Source organism: Notolepis coatsorum (genome assembly GCF_963971535.1).
Source record: "Notolepis coatsorum genome assembly, chromosome: 9".
In the NCBI taxonomy this organism is placed as follows: Eukaryota; Metazoa; Chordata; class Actinopteri; order Aulopiformes; family Paralepididae; genus Notolepis; species Notolepis coatsorum.
In genome coordinates this window covers 143,543,907-143,561,533 of record NC_140173.1, presented here as the reverse complement: position 1 = coordinate 143,561,533, position 17,627 = coordinate 143,543,907, and the positions used below count along the sequence as shown (strand labels likewise).

At 45.4% G+C, this 17,627-nt stretch overlaps 1 protein-coding gene across 1 annotated transcript in view; it reads left to right on the top strand.

Moving 5' to 3' along the window:
• The window catches only part of mlip (muscular LMNA-interacting protein), a 94,771-nt gene that overhangs the window by 47,994 nt on the left and 29,150 nt on the right, over positions 1 to 17,627 (top strand). Inside the window, exons 8-9 of the mRNA XM_084321521.1 lie at positions 1,553 to 1,612; positions 6,569 to 6,616. Coding sequence (XP_084177647.1) covers positions 1,553 to 1,612; positions 6,569 to 6,616 — 108 coding nt within the window. The remainder of the gene's footprint in view (positions 1 to 1,552; positions 1,613 to 6,568; positions 6,617 to 17,627) is intronic.

Below are 17,627 nucleotides of genomic sequence, written 5' to 3'. Positions count from 1 at the left end.
TCTTCCCTCTTCCTGTCTCCAGCCTCTTTGATGTGAATTTATTTTAGACACAACATGGAGCTTAATGGACCCTATTGACTTCCACTAGCATCGCTAACTAATGCTAATCATTTCCGCTTCCAATATCTCAGAAACAGAAACACAGTGCACATGCTTTTTTGATAGAAATGTGTCCCAAATGTGTAACAAATCAAAATAGGCTTCTTAAAATGGGTGGACATTATTTAACAAGTAATGCTAACAATGCTAAACCCCCATTTTCTTTTAAAGGAATAAGCCAACATTATGTGCTTACCGTCTTCTCCAGAGTCAGTCAAGAAGATAGATATCAATTTCCTCTCTGTGCGTTCACTAGAAAGCTATTTGGGTGCAAGCTAGCCTAGTTTAGCACAAATTAATGGACGTGGATACGGACTAGCTAGCTGTTGGCCAAAAACACCTCTTCCGGAGTTTTAAGGGTGCTTTCACATTATAGTTTTGGTGGACTCGGTGCGGTTCTGGTAGTGAAGTTGCAACATCGTTGCATTCATCATTTGGTTCGTCTGCATTCACACAGTACATTTGTCAGGCGCACCAAACTTCATGAACAAAGTCACGCGGTCGAAAAGGGCGCTCGTCTATTGGACACAATGGAGTGGAAATCCCTCCCCTTCAGGAAGTGAAATGCGGAAATACAACTGCGTAGCAGTGATAGTCATAGATATCTATGGTGATAGTAGCAGAGGCGTGGCATTGATAGAGAGTGGAAATGTGTGTGTGTGGCTGCAAGCCCGTGTGTGCGTGTCTGTGTGTGTGGACTGCGAGCCATGTCTGACTCCAGATCAGCGGATCACCCAAGTCTGTCCACGAGACATGTTTACACAGTGTGCTTGTAATGCCGCGCGCCATGGTAATAATAAGCCGTGTTTTTTTCTTCTTCCTTCTACCCAAGATGCACAGTTAGATATATAGATAGATAGATGCAGTGTGCTGCGCGCGGTATTAATAATAATAATAATAAGCTGCTGTGTTCCTTCTACCCAAGATGCCTGACTGACTACGTTTGGTCCGCGTTTGGTCCGATGAAGGCGAACCGAGACCTATGTTTTTTGGAGGACCGAGTTCGCGCGTTTGGTCCGCGGACCGAGTTCGACTGCGCATTCACACAAACCCGAAAAACCGGACTATCGACTTCTGGTCCGATAGTCCGGACCAAACAGCCCCTGTGTGAAAGCGACCTTAAGCTAGGCTAGCTGGTCCGTATCAGCTTCTATTAATTTGTGTTAAGCTAGGCTAGCTTGCAGCCGGATAACTTTGTACTGAGGAAATGTGTCTCCATCTTCTTGTCCGACTCTGGAGAAGACGGTGAGCGCATTTCCCATAATGTTGCCGTGTTCCTTTAACTCAAGTGCCAACAGAAATATTTGCTCGCTAGAGTGTCAAGTTGTCTGTCTGAGAACATTAACAGACCAATGATTTCAGCATGAACCCCATGAACATAAAACCATGTGATAAAGTTGAATACTGAAGTGCAATGTTGTCTTGGCTTTGTGTTTGTTTGCACCCTCTAAAGTGCCAAACATCCCATGTGCCCCGACTCTCCAGGGAACTGGCAAACAAAGGCGTTCCGCAGGTATGTTCCAGAACATGTCTCGGCAAACACCTTGTGACACGTTACTTAATAGGTGTGTGACAATATAGCCCAACGACTGCCTAACGATTCCAATGTTATTTTACGAAATCTATATGTGATCCGTTAGAGGTTTAGTAGGTTTCATGACAAATATGAAACTCATTCAAAAGCCATTGCACAATTTTGAAAATGCATTGTACTCCCGACTCTGCTTTTGACAAAAATAATAATTTCAGACATTATATTCATTTCAAACCTTTATTTATACTCGTGAAAGCACTGAGGTTTCCCTCATTTACACTGATGACGAGTTAACAAAGGACACAAATATCACAACAGTTATTAATTACAATGAATTACAATTACTACAATGATGGATTAAAAACAATTACATGATTCAGTACATAGGTCAAGTGCAATGCCTTTAAACTCCATGAATGACGGGAATGCTCTGAGCTTTAGGGTATTCCATGTGTATGGAGCATCGTAGGAGAAGGCAGACTTTCCAAGCTCAGACCGAACTCGAGGCACCCTAAGCACAAGCCCATCATTCGAACGAGTTTGGTAGGTGACAGCACTCCAGACCAACAAAGATGTAATATAAGGTGGAAGTTTGCCAATAATTGCTTTGTAGATAAAAAGATACCCATGATAACTACGTCGCATATAAGAAAGCCAAAAATGTAATGTGAATCTGTACACTCTATTGTGATATTGGTTAACGGGGTAACAATTGACAAAGCAATAGGACAAGGCCATGCCAATATAACCAAGGAATTGGTTCTTATCCAGTAAATATCTCAAATCAAGGATGAAACCCAATCTTGCTCCGTCACTGGCTTTTTAAAACGTTTTTACTTCTCTAATATTTTGACTGAATATTGCGTTCATCGCTGTACATCAAACTGTATTATGAACAAAGTCTAATGCTACACCACAATTCTGACCTGGCATTAGACTTCATTAGACATTAGGCTCATTAGACAGTATTCAATAAAAGAGGCGATCAGTGGCCTGTTCATCGTCTCTGGAGCAGATTCTACATCTGGTAAGATAAGATAAGATCAGATATTCCTTTATTGATCCCCTTGGGAAAATGTGGGCGTCATAGCAGCATGGGGCACAGGGGAGGGGAGGTACATGGTACAGGCAGTGTAATAGTATAAGACAAAAAAATAGGCAATACAACTATGGTAAAGATAAAAAATAAGCAGTGTAAACAATATAATTAACTCTGAATATAAAAATATGATAAAGTAAACAGTGTAATCAAAGGTGCAGATGGAGGTCTGTATGCCATATCAGTTATATTATATGTTACAATAAATATGGACAATAAACACTTAGAATCTGAATATATACTATGAGTAAGTAAAGTAAACAGTATACACAGGTGCAGTATACATAAGGTACCCTAACTGGCATGATATACATCATACATTATACGTTGCAGTCCGTGCAGTTTAGGTGGTAAGAGTCAGACACTTATTAAGCATTACATCACGGCCAGGAGTGGTTTGTGACCAATAAACCATGCCTAGGGGTGGTCGTTAGGCCCGAGGCGCAGCCGAGGGTCGTTAGACCCCCCTAGGCATGGTTTATTGGTCACAAATCACGACTACAAGTGGTGTAAAGCTTTTATACAACTGCCAGATTCATCCAACCTTATTTCTATACAATAAACACACATTAATCGAAGATTTATTGAAAAAACCATCCGCCAGAAAAAGTAGTTCCCACAACTACAAAAAAGACAAGTTGCCTCATGTGGAAGCAGCTTGAAGTGCATCCAACCAAACTAACACATCCAACTGTGTATTATTGGAATGATTGAGAGAAGTTGCCTCATGTGGAAGCAGCTTGAAGTGCATCCAACCAACTAACACATCCAACTGTGTATTATTGGAATGATTGATTGAAAATTGTATTACCAGATGCAGAATGGGTACAATACAGTACGGCTCAATACACACAATTGTTAAGGGAATGCAGACCTACTTTCCATAGAACTTCATTCTTAGATGCTTCTATATAAAGTAGGTAAAACAAATTAAAACGTTTTCTTTGCCCTATAGGAAAAAAACGTTTTCTTCGCCCTATTTTTTTATTTATTTCTTTTAGCCTAAACTTAACCAGTTGGAAACCAGGGGTACAGTAATAAAATTAGCAATCAACCAATCAATCAATTCAATAGACCATGCTCACTTAAAACAGCGCTGCTTCTCTCTCAGTCTGACTCCCCCGCTGTTGCAGACAGGAGTGTGTGTGTGTGTGTGTGTGTGTGCGTGTGTGTGTGTGTGTGTCACAGTGTGTGTGTGTGTGTGTGTGTGTGTGTGTGTGTGTGTACGTGTGTGTGTGTGTTTGTGGGTACGCCAGCGTCGGACAGTGTGAGAGTGAACGCTGCAGTCAGTGGGAAGGAAGTAGAAATTTAAATCAATCAATTAATCAATCAATCAATCCGCGATTTTTCTTTTGTTCTAGATTGACTCAAGACCCATCAATTACATCATCCAACATTGTTTAAAGGACTAACACATTCCCCTTGACAGAATCGCTTCATATTTAGTCGTTATGGTGCTATCAACATATCCATTTGTTGTCCGCGATCTTGTTTTCTCCCGGAGTGAGCCGGGGAGTGATATGTGATTCGGTTGTGGGCGGGTCCTGAGCCCAGGACCGTGGATTGTTGCCAATAAAGACGTGTAAATGGCCAATCAGAATCGAGAAATGTGCATGCCGTTGTATAACAGTAGATACAAGATACAAGAGTTTTATTTGTCACGGCATACAAGTATACAATGAAATGCGGGGGGTCTTTTTGCCCGCAACGATGTGCATAATTACAATAGTAATATATAATAAGAATCCAATAGAACGACATTGTGCAATAACAAGTAACAAAGTAGGGCATATCGGTATCTGTACATGAGTTATTTACAGAGCATGGTAGGACATGCTAGGTCCTGTGGTAGTGCAATACACTGTTCGCTACGGATGAGGCACTGGGTCTTTATGTACACTGCTATACAATGCTATATTTTACAATCTCAAGCTATACTATACTATTCTTAAAGTGACCTTTCCTTCTGTAAAGTGACCATAAGTGTGAGCGTGTGCAGCATGAGTGTGTGTGTGTGTGCTCATGTTAAAGTGGCTGCTAGTGTGTGAGCGTGTACAGTGTGTGTGTTGTGTGTGTGCTCATGTGTGCTTGTGTGTGGAGAGTTCAGTGTTCAAGGCTCTGATGGCCTGGGGGAAGTAATCAGACATTCCAGGGTTCTCTATCAGACATTCCAGGAAGCACGTGTGAATTCCTTAAATGGGGGTTGTATTCATTAGATATATGCAGTACACCTGACTTTGTGGCCCCAGGGAGAATAATGGTTGCTTGGCGCAGCAGCTATAATCAGGATCCCATTCAGTAGATAAACAAGGTACATGCAGGTACAGAAGCGGTAAGTATATTCCTAACGTTCTTCCAACCATAATTGGTGGTACTTCCGCTGTGTTGATGATATTATAGTAATCTAATTGATCTTTGAAGTGCTGCTCTGTACAGACTGCTGCTGTGCCAACCTCTTTCTCTGGGCACTTAGTGTGTACACTATAGTGTGAAATACAGCCCCAATTACTTTTTAAACAGGAGTTTGTTAGTTACAAAGACTTAATTTCCTGCGTTCTGGTGAATTTTTAGTGCATGTGAATCACAAACTAATGAGCCAACAACTGCTTAGTACAATCTACTGTTATAAACCTAAAATAAAACCATCATTAAGGAGGGAGACGACACAAGGACTGTCAGTCCGTGCCTGGATGGCCGACTCGTTTCAGCCTTGCAGTGCAGCGTTGCGTTCAAGGCACGTCCACTTTGTCAACCTCTCAACACAAACAATCACTGAAATACAAAAGGACGAGGCGTATTCAGTTGGCGAAATAACAACAGTCATGGTTTACAAGGTTGGCGGTGCATCACAACAACAAGAGAAAGAGAGAGAAATAGAAAAGGGAGAGAGGGAGGGAGAGAGAAAATAAAGTAAAAGGGGGAGAGAGTTTCAAGTTTCTCAAGTTTCTTTAATAGTTGTCATACAGAAGTACAGAATACTTTCATACAAAATACTTCTTACTGTTACGCTACAGAGACTGTGCTAGACAAGATAGTATCAAATAACATAGTATAGCATGTAATTTAGAAGTAGAAAAGTAGAAAATGAGGTCACAGTGTTCAGTATAGACATATGTACAATGTTCGATGCAGAATAGACGTAACTGAGTTACCATATAATATACAATACTATGCAGTGTACTAATGTACAGTACTATATAGTGCAAAGCAGCAGAGAGGGGAAGAGAGAGAGGAAGAGAGAGAGAAAGAGAAAGAGAAAGAGAGGAGAGAGAGAGAGACAAGTCAAGTCAAGAGTTTTATTTGTCACGGCATACAAGTATACAATGAAATGCGGGTGGTGAGAGAGAGAGAGAGAGAGAGAGAAAGAGAGAGAGAGAGAGAGAGAGAGAGAGAGAGAGAGAGAGAGCGACTGAGTTAAATCAATACCTACATCTCAATATACATAGTCACTAGTTAATCATTGTGAATCACAACGATCAGTGCCCGTCATTAGTTATTACCACAAAGGCAACCATGATTAGTGCAAGTGTAATGTGTCACAGCCAGGAAGGATAGACAGTGACTATAATAATATTATAGTAATATAATTGTAACGGATGGTATCGTGAAGCGCAGTCACGAAGGGCTGGGGTGAGTAGCGGTGGTATGGGTTAAACTCACTCTCATCCTCAAAAGACACATAGGCACGTTACAAAGCAGTGAGAGTGGCGTGGGAGACCCGGGTTCTCCCTCGGGGCATCGACGTTTAAGGTGACAATGTCACAACCGTTACATAATATAATAATGTTTCAGTGTTTCTCCTTCTCTTTCCTCTTGTCCCGTTTCATCACATGTAGCCAAACGCTTCTCCTCCAAGATTCTTCTTGGGACATGAGACTAAATATGTGAGTACAAAGTAGATACTGTATTTTTCACCCTTATTTAAAGATGCACTAAGTAATTGACACCATGGGGCCATGAGAGGTAACTGCTCAGTGCTGATTGATTGATTAATTGATTGATTTATTGAGTGACTGACTGACTTTATTGTCTCGCATGGGGGAATTCAATTGCAGTTTAAATGCAGCATGTGGCAACACATCGTACACCAAACGCAGACTGAAGACAGGCATTCTAAGATTAATTACATTATTCTAAGATTAAGTAAATTATTCAAAAATTAATTAAATTACATTTTAAACAAGGAGAATAACAGAAAAGAGGTAACTTTGTAACTGTTTTACATTAGTGTCGTTCACTTGCTCTAGAAATGAGACCATATAGACCACTGCACTTCCGCGTTACATTGAGCTCATGGAGGAGAGAGCGGGGGGAGAAAATGAATGTACTGTATGTGGATGAGAGCCTTGGCATTAAGTGGTTGTAGCTATGGCTGTGGGGCGTCTATACTTTCCGTAGCCGCATTTCTGGCAGACGCTCTCTGATTGGCCGACGCCAGTTTCTACACTGGTTAAGCTTAGGCAATCTTCGAAGTTGGTTAAGGTTAGGCAAGTTCTTTCGACGGTTAAGCTTAGGCACTCTTTCGAAGTTGGTTAAGGTTAGAGTTTGTCTTAGAGCATGCAGGCGATAGAACGCCAGGTAGTTTGCAGGCTGTTTGACGTGGAAATGGGCAAAGACACAGCTCGTCACGCTATTGGGCGCACATGTCACATGACCAGAAACGTCTGCCAGAAATGCGGCTACGGAAAGTATAGATGCGGCTGTGGGGGTGCTGTAAAAAGGGGTAACCACTGCACTCAGACAGGTGCGTAGTCCAACATTAATTAGGTCGAAAAAAAGGGAGTAGGGACCGCACTCGAGGAAAGTCGTTGTTTTTATTTTAATAGGCACAATTTGTATAAGCACAAAACGCATTCAGCCATCCGGCCTTCATCAGTGTGCAATGATAGTTGTGACAAACAAACCTTAACTATAGGCTGTACTTGACAACATGCAGGTGGGAACAATCAGCAATCAGCAAACAGGCTAGGTTGACGTCATGATCAGTAATTATAGCAGGGCTAGATTGACAGGTAGATATTTCATCACAGTATCACATGAATATAGCGTAATGGCTATACGTATGAAACACAATACACATTAATATATACATATTACAATACAATATTTACAAGTCTGTATGGAACAAAGGCGGCTGCGTGGCCAACGCAAGAGACACCGGGTTCGACTCCGGCTGTCGGCGTTGCCTCCGGCTTGGGCCGGCCGTCATACTAACTCATTGGCAGAGTTAGCGGGTGGAAGTCGATGGGTGGTAATCTGGACGTTGTGGACAGCGACTCCTACAGCCTACAGGTCAGTCAGGGCGCCTGCACAGCAGAGACAGGAAAAATGGCGGGGGTAGTGTGAGCCTCCCACGCGTTACACCTCGCCAATGAGAGTGCGCGCTGGCAGGTGAAAAGATGTGACAGGCTGCCTCCACATGTATCGGAGGGGACACGTGATGCAAGGCTTCTATCCTCCCTACAACCGACCAGTCGGGGGCATATGCGAGCAACGTTCAAGACAGGCGAGGGGAGAATTGGCACGGCAAATTGGGATGGGGGTAAAAAATTTAAAAAGAGGAGTACAAAAAAAAAAGTGGATACAAAAAAAATTTCTGCATGGAACAAAAAACTGTGGTACATTGGGGGTATGAGGTTGTTTAGACCGTTCATTAATCAGTGTACTATAGTTATTGTTTATACAGTAAACAGCTTAGAATAGGCTCAGCTTTCACCTAAAGGAATGGAGCCAAATTGAACTCTTTATTCATACCAGATGGATGAATCCATACACATTCCCGTTGCAAAAGGAGTTGTTCATGGTTACCACCCCTTCTATTAAGAAATACCATCTCTAGACCTATGCACTTGAGGTCATTGATTTTATGATCCATTTCGTTCAAATGTCGTGCCACAGGGGAATTAATGTCAGCCCGCTTTATATTGCTTCTGTGTTTGTTCAATCTGATTTTTAATTTGCGGGATGTCTGTCCGATATAGTATTTTTTACATTGGCAGAATAATAAATATATTATGTGTGTGGGGGTGCTGGAGACATGATCCAATATACTTTTATACGAGTCTCCTGAACACGGAGAGACAAATCCCAAGTCGATCTGCACTTTCTCGGTTCATTTCAAGTTTCTTTAATAGTTGTCATACAGAAGTACAGAATACTTTCATACAAAATGCTTCTTACTGTTACGCTCCAGAGACTGTGCTAGACAAGATAGTATCAAATAACATAGTATAGCATGTAATTTAGAAGAAGAAAATGAGGTCACAGTGTTCGGTATAGACATATGTACAATGTTCTGAGTTACCATATAATATACAATACTATGCAGTGTACTAATGTACAGTACTATCTAGTGCAAAGCAGAAATGGGATGAGGTACAATTTAGGTACAATTTACAGTAAGGTGTACGAGTTGTAGTGCAATCCTTCATCAATAAATATAAAGTGTGGGGAGTGGGTGCTACAGTGTGTTTGTTTAAAGTGGGTGTGTGCTATAAAGTGTGTGGAGTGGGTGCTACAGTGTGTTTGTTTAAAGTGAGTGTGTGCGTGTGGATGTGTGTGCTATGTGCGTTTGGTGGTTGTTGTTGTGTAGTGTTCATTCATTGTTCGTTTAGCAGCCTGATGGCCTGGGGATAGAAGCTTCTTCTGAGTCTTTCTGTGCTCGCCTTGAGACTCCGGTATCGCTTGCCTGACCGCAGCAGTTCAAAGAGGCAGTTGTTCGGGTGACTGGAGTCTTTAATGATTCTCTTAGCCTTGCCCTTGCAACGCTTGTTGTAAATGTTCTGGAGGGTGGGGAGCCCCCCTCCAATTGTGCGTTCGGCTGAACGTGTCACTCTTTGTAGTCTGCTTCGGTCTTGTGCAGTGCTATTCCCAAACCAGGAGGTGATGTTGCCGGTCAAGATGCTCTCTATTGTACATGAGTAGAAGTTCTTAAGGATCTTCTGACTGACTTGGAACTTCCTTAGGCGCCTGAGGAAGTAGAGGCGTTGTCGTGCCTTCTTCACAACACTGTCAATGTGTGTGGTCCATGTCAAGTCCTCGGATATGTAGGCTCCGAGGTACTTAAAGCTGTTGACTCTCTCAACCGGTGCCCCGTCGATGCTGAGGGGGCTGTAGTCCTTGACCCCCGACCTCCTGAAGTCCACAATCATCTCCTTTGTTTTGCTGACGTTCAGGGAGAGGCTGTTTTCCTGGCACCATCCCGCCAGGACCTTGACCTCTTCCAGGTAGGCCCTCTCGTCGTTGGCAGAGATCAGGCCCACCACCACTGTGTCGTCAGCAAATTTGATGATTGTATTGCTACTCCGCTGAGCCACACAGTCGTGTGTGTACAGGGAGTAGAGGAGGGGACTCAGAACACAGCCCTGGGGGGCCCCTATGTTGAGGGTGATGGATGAGGAGGTGCAGTTGCCTGCTCTCACCACCTGGGGTCTGCCAGTCAGGAAGTCCAAGACCCACTGGCAGAGGTCATAGTTCAAGCCCAGGTCCCTGAGCTTGGCTATGAGTATGGAGGGGACTATGGTATTGAATGCCGAGCTGTAGTCGATGAATAGCATTCTCACATAGTTCCCCTGCCTCTTGTCCAGGTGTGATGCTGCTGTGTGCAACACATGGGCTATGGCGTCCTCCGTGGACCTGTTGGGGCGGTATGCAAATTGCAGGGGGTCCATGTTGATGGGGAGGGAGGAGCAGATGTAGCCCTTTACTAGCTTCTCAAAGCACTTCATGGCTATGGAGGTGAGAGCTACAGGGCGGTAGTCGTTGAGGCAAGCAGGCTTGGATTTCTTGGGTACAGGGATAATAGTGGACTTCTTCAGGCAGGTGGGGATGACAGCCTGTTCTAAGGACAGGTTAAATATGTCAGTGAATACTGGGGCCAGTTGGTTGGCACAGACTTTTAGGACGCGGCCGGGGATGCCGTCCGGACCTGCTGCCTTCCTGATATTCACTTTTTTAAAGGTCCGCCTCACCTCATGCTCTGTTACCCTGAACACTGCGCCTCCATCAGCAGCCGACCCCCCCCCCCCCCCATTGCCGTGGCTTGTGAGCTGGTGTTGTTATTACCAGCATCAAACCTCGCATAGAAGGTATTGAGGTCATTTGCTAAGGAGATGTCACTGTTCAGTTTGAGGGAGGCGCCTTTGTAGTCTGTCATCGTTTTGAGCCCCTGCCACATAGCTCTAGAGTCAGCTTGTTCAAACTGGAGTTCAATTTTATCTCTGTAGCGCCGTTTGGCCTCTGACACTGTCCTCCTTACGTTGTATCGCGCCACCTTGTGGTCATTCATGTTGCCTGCCACTAGGCCGTCGTTGTATGCTTTGGTGCGCTCTCTCAGAGCTTCACGGACGGATTTGTCTACCCAGGGTTTTTGATTTGGGTAAACTCTCATTTTGGTAGTGGGGATTGTTTCTTCCACCATAGTACAAACATAGTCCACCACTGTCTCCGTGTAGACATTAATGTTATCTGTGTCGCGGAACACATTCCAGTCTGTGCAGTCAAACGCAGACCGGAGCGTCTCCTCTGACGTCAAATCCCATTTCTGCACCTCTCGCGAGACTACAGGAGTACTTTTGATTCTCTGTTTGTACATTGGTGAAAGAAAGATTGACGCGTGATCTGATTTACCAAAGCCACTATCAGAATGAGCCTTGTAGCCACCTTATTTCACATTAATTCATTCCCCCCCCCCCCCCCCGCTCTCTCTCCCATGATTTCAGAATACCGGAAGTGTTCGGTGGTCTATAGGGAGGTGTAGTCTGACGTCACTTTGGACTGCGCGGTCGGTCCACCCGTTTAGGGATGTATAATTGGGAAAATGGATTATCGGCTATTGTAACAATTCTGCCTCATGAACATTGGCAAGCTTTCCATTTTTGCACAAAATTAGTTCCCTTCTACCACTAACATTATTGTTTAAGCATTTTTGGTTGAAATAAAGGTAGTTATAAGGTTTTTAATTTGTCGTTAAAAAAGAACTACACTTACCAGTACAGGCAGTAGAACGCCGGTCGTCGCTTAATACACGTCACGGCCAGCTGATACCACGGTAGCTAACTAACGTTAACGTTACCTAGCTAAATGTACTAGATGTTAGCAATGTCTACTGTCGTGTCCATAAGTTCCCTGGCAGAATACTTTGTTGGTAAGGAAAAAAGTATACAAAGAGGAGAGAACCATTTTAAATCGGGGCATGTAGAGGAGTTTCGGGAATGCCGGCTAGCAAGCTACTAACGTTACGTAAAAAACAATAACGTTATAAACTATACACAATATGTACAACGAAACAATGATTTACATTAGTATATTTACAGTGATTTAATCGCATCCCATCAATGGAGGTAATATCCCGCATCGTCTGCCTTACCCCCTCCTACGTGCCAGTCACGCGGGTGGTGGGTTTGGTCCAGGGGCTAAAGGATGGGGTGCCTCGACTTGATAGCCCGATGGCGTCCATCCTTTGCCCCGAGATGGTGTGGGAGCCGTTACGAAAGCCAGTTCCCCAGGGGAAATCGGCTAGGCAGTTGGCTATGTGGAGTGACCAGGTGTACATCGCCTCGACACAGAGCCTGGCTGTAACCTCCAACATTGCGCAGCTGGCGCGCTACATGTCGGGACTGATGGCGGGCGGGGTGGTACTGCACAACCATCAACGGTACCTCCACGCCCAGGCGGCTGGGGCCATCCTGCATCTGACTCAGCTGCAGGCGATAGCCGCCGGGAAGGAGCACGCCCTGGCCACTCTCATCCATCGTCTCCTTTGGCTGGAGCAGGCGGGGGTTCCGGACCAGAGGAGGATTCCACTGCTCACGGCCCCCCTCTCCGATGCTGGACTTTTCGGGTCGGCTATGCAGCAGATGACGGCAGCCTGCAGAGAGATGGAGGAGGCGACGCTAGTGACTTCCCCTGTTTGCCCCCCCCCCCCCCGCTCAAATATGATTTCTGTTATTAAATAAAGGGTCCCTCCTGGTGAGGGACTGTTTTTTGTTACAAAACGTGTGTTGATTCACTATATATTTGGGGATACGGTGTAAACCCTCAGCTACTGCTGGGGTTGCGCTCTTGCTTAGGGAGTGGTGCAGTTTTCTCTGAAAATTGTTTTGGTCGCTATTATGTATGACTTAGCAAGGCCTGTAGCTAGCACTTGGTCGAGGACTTATGTCTTCTCTCATCATAAAAGACGGCATTCTTCTTGCAGTAGTAAGAGTGAACTTTTGCCTTTTTTATTGTGTAAAGAGGGTTGTGTGTGTTCGTATTTTACGTTTAGGTAAACGTGGCATTGAGTCCACAACTGGGTTGGGTGTTAGACTACAGAAGTTGTACATATATAGCTCTTGTACCAAGGTCCTTTGGCCCCTCTCTTTGGTCTGTGGTTTTTACTTTAGGGTAAAGGTATAAATTTCAGGTGGCAAGTTTCGCACATAAGCCTGAGCCGTGTATAAAGCCAGTTTTTTGCACAAACGAGGTTGTCGTCTGTGGCTGGCGTGCAGCATGTGAAGCTATTACCCTAACAGGTATATGCGCTTTCATGTAGTGCGCAACTGGTGTCATGGCTCTGCTTTGTTATTGCATTGTATCAGGGGTGAGGGGTCATAAGGGGTGGACTAATAAACCCCTCCCCCCCTTTCGGATATTGTTGTATCGTTTGTGACACTGATTGGCCAGGAGGTTGGGCCTCCTGCCTGTCAGTCTCCCTGTCGGGCTGAGGGGTCAGCGCGTCACAGGAAGGGGGAAGGGGGGTTCCCTGGTTCCACTCCATATTAGGATGGGCGGGTCACGAAATTTCCCCGGCCATGGAATACGTCACTAGGCGCGTTTTTCCTATTGGCCATGAGCCAATAGGCCATGAGTTTTCAGGGTGTGTGCTGCAGACCGCTGTCATTGTCAAAGTTGGATGATGCAATGCATTTGAAGACTGTTTGTTTTCTGCTCTGCTCTCTATTGAAAGTGTGTATTGGGCCGTTGGTCACTTGGCCCAATTATTTATTACATATATCTTTTTCAATTGTTATTCACGTAGAGGTCTCTCTGGGCGAACTTCTGTCTTCCCCTCTTATATAAAGAGCAGAATTGACGGGGTTTTACCCTCAGGCGCGTCATATGAGACCCGTATCTGTGTCTTATAGGCCGGCTTCCTGCTGCTCGTCCCAGACAGCATGGAGGAAACGTTGTGTGGTGTTTCTTATTAGAATTCGCCGTCGATGTGTTTCGGGTTCTCGACGTGCATATACGCTAGTTATGTAATCAGCGTATGGTCTGCGGGACCAATTAGCGCTGGCCCTGGGTGCTTTCAATGTTGTAACCACTTTATGGGCTGGCTTGGTTGCCCAACTCATAGAAACAGCGTTTTTTATGCGGGCGGCTGGGAAGGAGATTTTTATCTCTACCGAGCGCCAGTGCACTAGGTTAGACTCGACGGCTCACGTACATCTCCGGGGGGAGATGACGGAGTAGATCAAAACATTGGCGGAGGGGTCTCACGCACATGAGGTGGGCCACCAGGGGCAGTGCGTTCGCGTACTGACCGTCTTGGTGGCGCCCTCTGTGATGTTTTGGATCGACACGCGTACCTACCCCCCTCTTAGGACTGGGGATGGCGGCGTGACTGGGACACGGGACTGGTTCTAGTCGTGCCGGACCAGGTCAGTTAACCCGTTGCCCCGCCGGGGCGCAGATCTGCTGTTCTGGTACCCCGAAGGACTTTGTGCTTTTCCGGGGGGAAAATGCCGGGTCGGGCCAGGCGTTGCGGGGATTGATGTGTGTGTCATATGTATGCCACCACAAGTTGCCCTTAACAGTGACGTGCTTGGTCCATACTGTTTTGGACTTGCGCTGTGTTAGGGGGCTTGGTCCTTCTCCATTTGTTTCACCCCTCCCTCCCTGCTAGGCCGGGGATGGAAGGGGGCTGTCAGGGAGGTTGCCTGTCAACTCCTCTAGACATCCCTGTGTAGGTCCCGGTCCGCCAGGCCCAGGTCGGGACTCGTCCTCGTTAACCTGTTGGCCTGGGTTAACCCTTTGAAAGCTGAAACACTTGTACTGCTTGTATAGCCTGTGTATACGCGCAGTTACGTTTCTGAGTTTTCTTTGTGGGTTAAGGGAACAACCGCCTCCTGTTAAACTAAACATAGGTGGGTGGTTGGTTCCCCGGTGTGTTGGTAGCAGAGTCGACTCTCGGGTTAATTTTAATAATAATAAATAATTTAGGACCTGCTCAGAGGTCATTAATCGGCATGCATGCAATGCATGTATGCGATTCGTCTCTGCGATTAACCCATCCCGTCGTCCTTCCCCCCCAAGGGCAGCCGGGAGCAGACAGACCGTTCCCTGGTGGCATGTGGGATGCGCGCTCGAGTGGTCGCGGGCCCTTCTAAACAAAGGTAAGTCCCACGGTCTGCTCACCCTGTGCGTTTGAGGTGCTAAACCCTCTTCGCACAGTCGGGTCCGATCTCCCTCCCGTCCTCCGCTAGGGGGGGCCGAGGGGCTCGGATCCTCCCCGGTATTCTGATGGTTGTAGGGGGCCTCAGTGGGTACATCTGTCGAGCTTTTCGCTCTGCTCAGCTCCTGTGTTCCACTAAGAGCAGAGCGTAAAGCTATACGATTTATAACGTAAGGTTATTCTATAACCCTAGTTATATGAGTATAGCAAGCGCTCTGCTCTGACTCACTGAGGACCCCACGGTCTTCTCCTTTGGTGGTGAAAGACTTGGGAAGGAGCTGATTGTGTGGCCACGACCCCGCTTATATAGGAGCGGGTGTGGGTGTGGCCAGGCGGAGGTGAATAAGGGTGTACATGTGGAGATTGAAAGTTTTTTCATTATTAGAATGGATTAAAGGGATAGTTCCACTAAGAGCAGAGCGATCGCTATACTCATATAACTAGGGTTATAGAATAACTTTACGTTCAGCCCAACATGGCCCAACTCTGTGATTTAGATTTGAGATATTTTTACCATGACAAACTAAATCGTGCAGCACTTGTAAATTGCTTTTTTTTTGCGTCAGCTAAATGACAAAATAATTAGTGCACCTGCATACATTACTGACTACAGCTCTGCTTATGTTATGACATTATTTCAAGTTATTCTTGAGTTCTTAAAGGTCCCCTCCACACCACGCATGACTTTGACAGATTGTTATTTGTGCAGAACTTATCACCAGAGCGCCCTTTACACATTTTTCCACAAACTAAATACTGCATGGGAACCTTTGATTACACTGTTGTTATGTACTAGAGGCCTGGTCACTCCTGTTTCACCAGGGCAGGCAGGTGAGGGCTGCCAATTAGCCAATTAGTGCTGATTGGTTACCTGCTGGGGAGCTTCAAAGGCAGACCCAGAAACACACATGCACGGTCTGTGCCTAGTGAAAGAGCTGTCAGGTTCTTACAGTCCTTGTCCGTTGGGTTACCAGTACATTAGTTTATAGTTATATTAGTAGTTCCTTGGTTTAGTAGCATTTTTGAGTTAGAGCACAGGGTTTTGGTGTTGATTGCACATAGGTTGCGTGCCCATGAGCCAGGGTCGTAACAATTGGGCGCTCATCCGGGATCTTTTACCCCTAGAACTTTGTTTGGTGATTTTTTTTTGTGTTGCACGGGGTGTCATCATATTATGGTTTGGGTGGTGTTCGTTACACATGGTGTAACGTGGGGGCTGAGCCATTTTCATCAAACAGGTGAGTATGCCGTATTTGTTTGTAATTTGATGTGACTACTTATGCTGTTAAAATATATAGTTTAGTAGGCACCACATGTAGATAGGGACATTATTTTCTGGTTGTGGGTTAGCGTCCGGTGCACCACGTACTCCTGGGGCGGTCAATGAAATGATTGTATATGATCTTTGACTGGTAGCAGGTGTGGTTGAAGAAAGTTAGGTCTACAGGGCATTAGTTTAAGGGTAGGTAGGTTAGGGCGGCCAGGAAACACAGGTAGTGTGGTAGGGCTTGATTTAGTGTTTCTTAGGGTAGACATGTGGTAGGCCGGGGTTTTCTGCAGTTTAGACGTAGAAGCTATGTGGTCACATCAGGTTAGAAGGCGCACCTGTTTGGAAAATTTTGTTGGATTTATTTTGTTTGTTTAAGTGTTTGGTGAGCATACCTGGTAGCACCTAACACCCTGCGTGTATGACGTCTATTTAGGGTGGGTGTGTTTTTAAAAAAAAAAAAATTTGGTTGTTTGTGCAACCTGGAAAGGTGCGCTCCGTAGAGCTCACATTTCCACCGTGTTCCATTCTGGTTGTTATTGTTGGCAATTAGCATTATTCATGGTTCTTCAGTGGTTCTTCGTTGTTCTTCAGTGGTTCGTTAGTGGTTCTTCGTGTCTGTGAGGTTGGGTGTGTAGCTTGGGGTGTCTAGTTCAGTGACAATGGCTTCCATCAGGGACTTTGTTGATCGCCCGTCTCATGACTTATTAGACAAATTTTCCAAAGAACAACTGCTCGAGCTTGCTGTGCACTACAAGGTCGAGCTTACTCCCAGTGAGAAACGTTTGAAACCATCTGCCTTGGGTGCTTTGCGGGTTTTGCTCATTAGGGAACAGGTGCTTGAGGAGAGGGTGGAGGAGCCTCCATCGTCTGGCGCGTCTCCGCTATTACCTGGTGTAGAGGGTGAGTGGAGGATTAGGGAGTTGGAGTTTAAGGAAAGGCAGCTAGAGCGAGAGCGTGAGGAGAGGAGAGAGGAGCGTGAGCTTAAGGAGAGAGAGAGTAAAGAGGAGCGTGAGCTTAAGGAGAGAGAGAGGAAAGAGGAGCGTGAGCATGAGCGTGAGTTTAAGGAGAAACAACTGTTGCTGGAGCACGAGCGTGCACAGAAGGAGCTTGAATATAAGTATGCTGCCTTGCAGGCGGGTGCTCTGCATCCAGAGTCACGTTCCGGGTTTGATGTAGGCAGGAATATTAG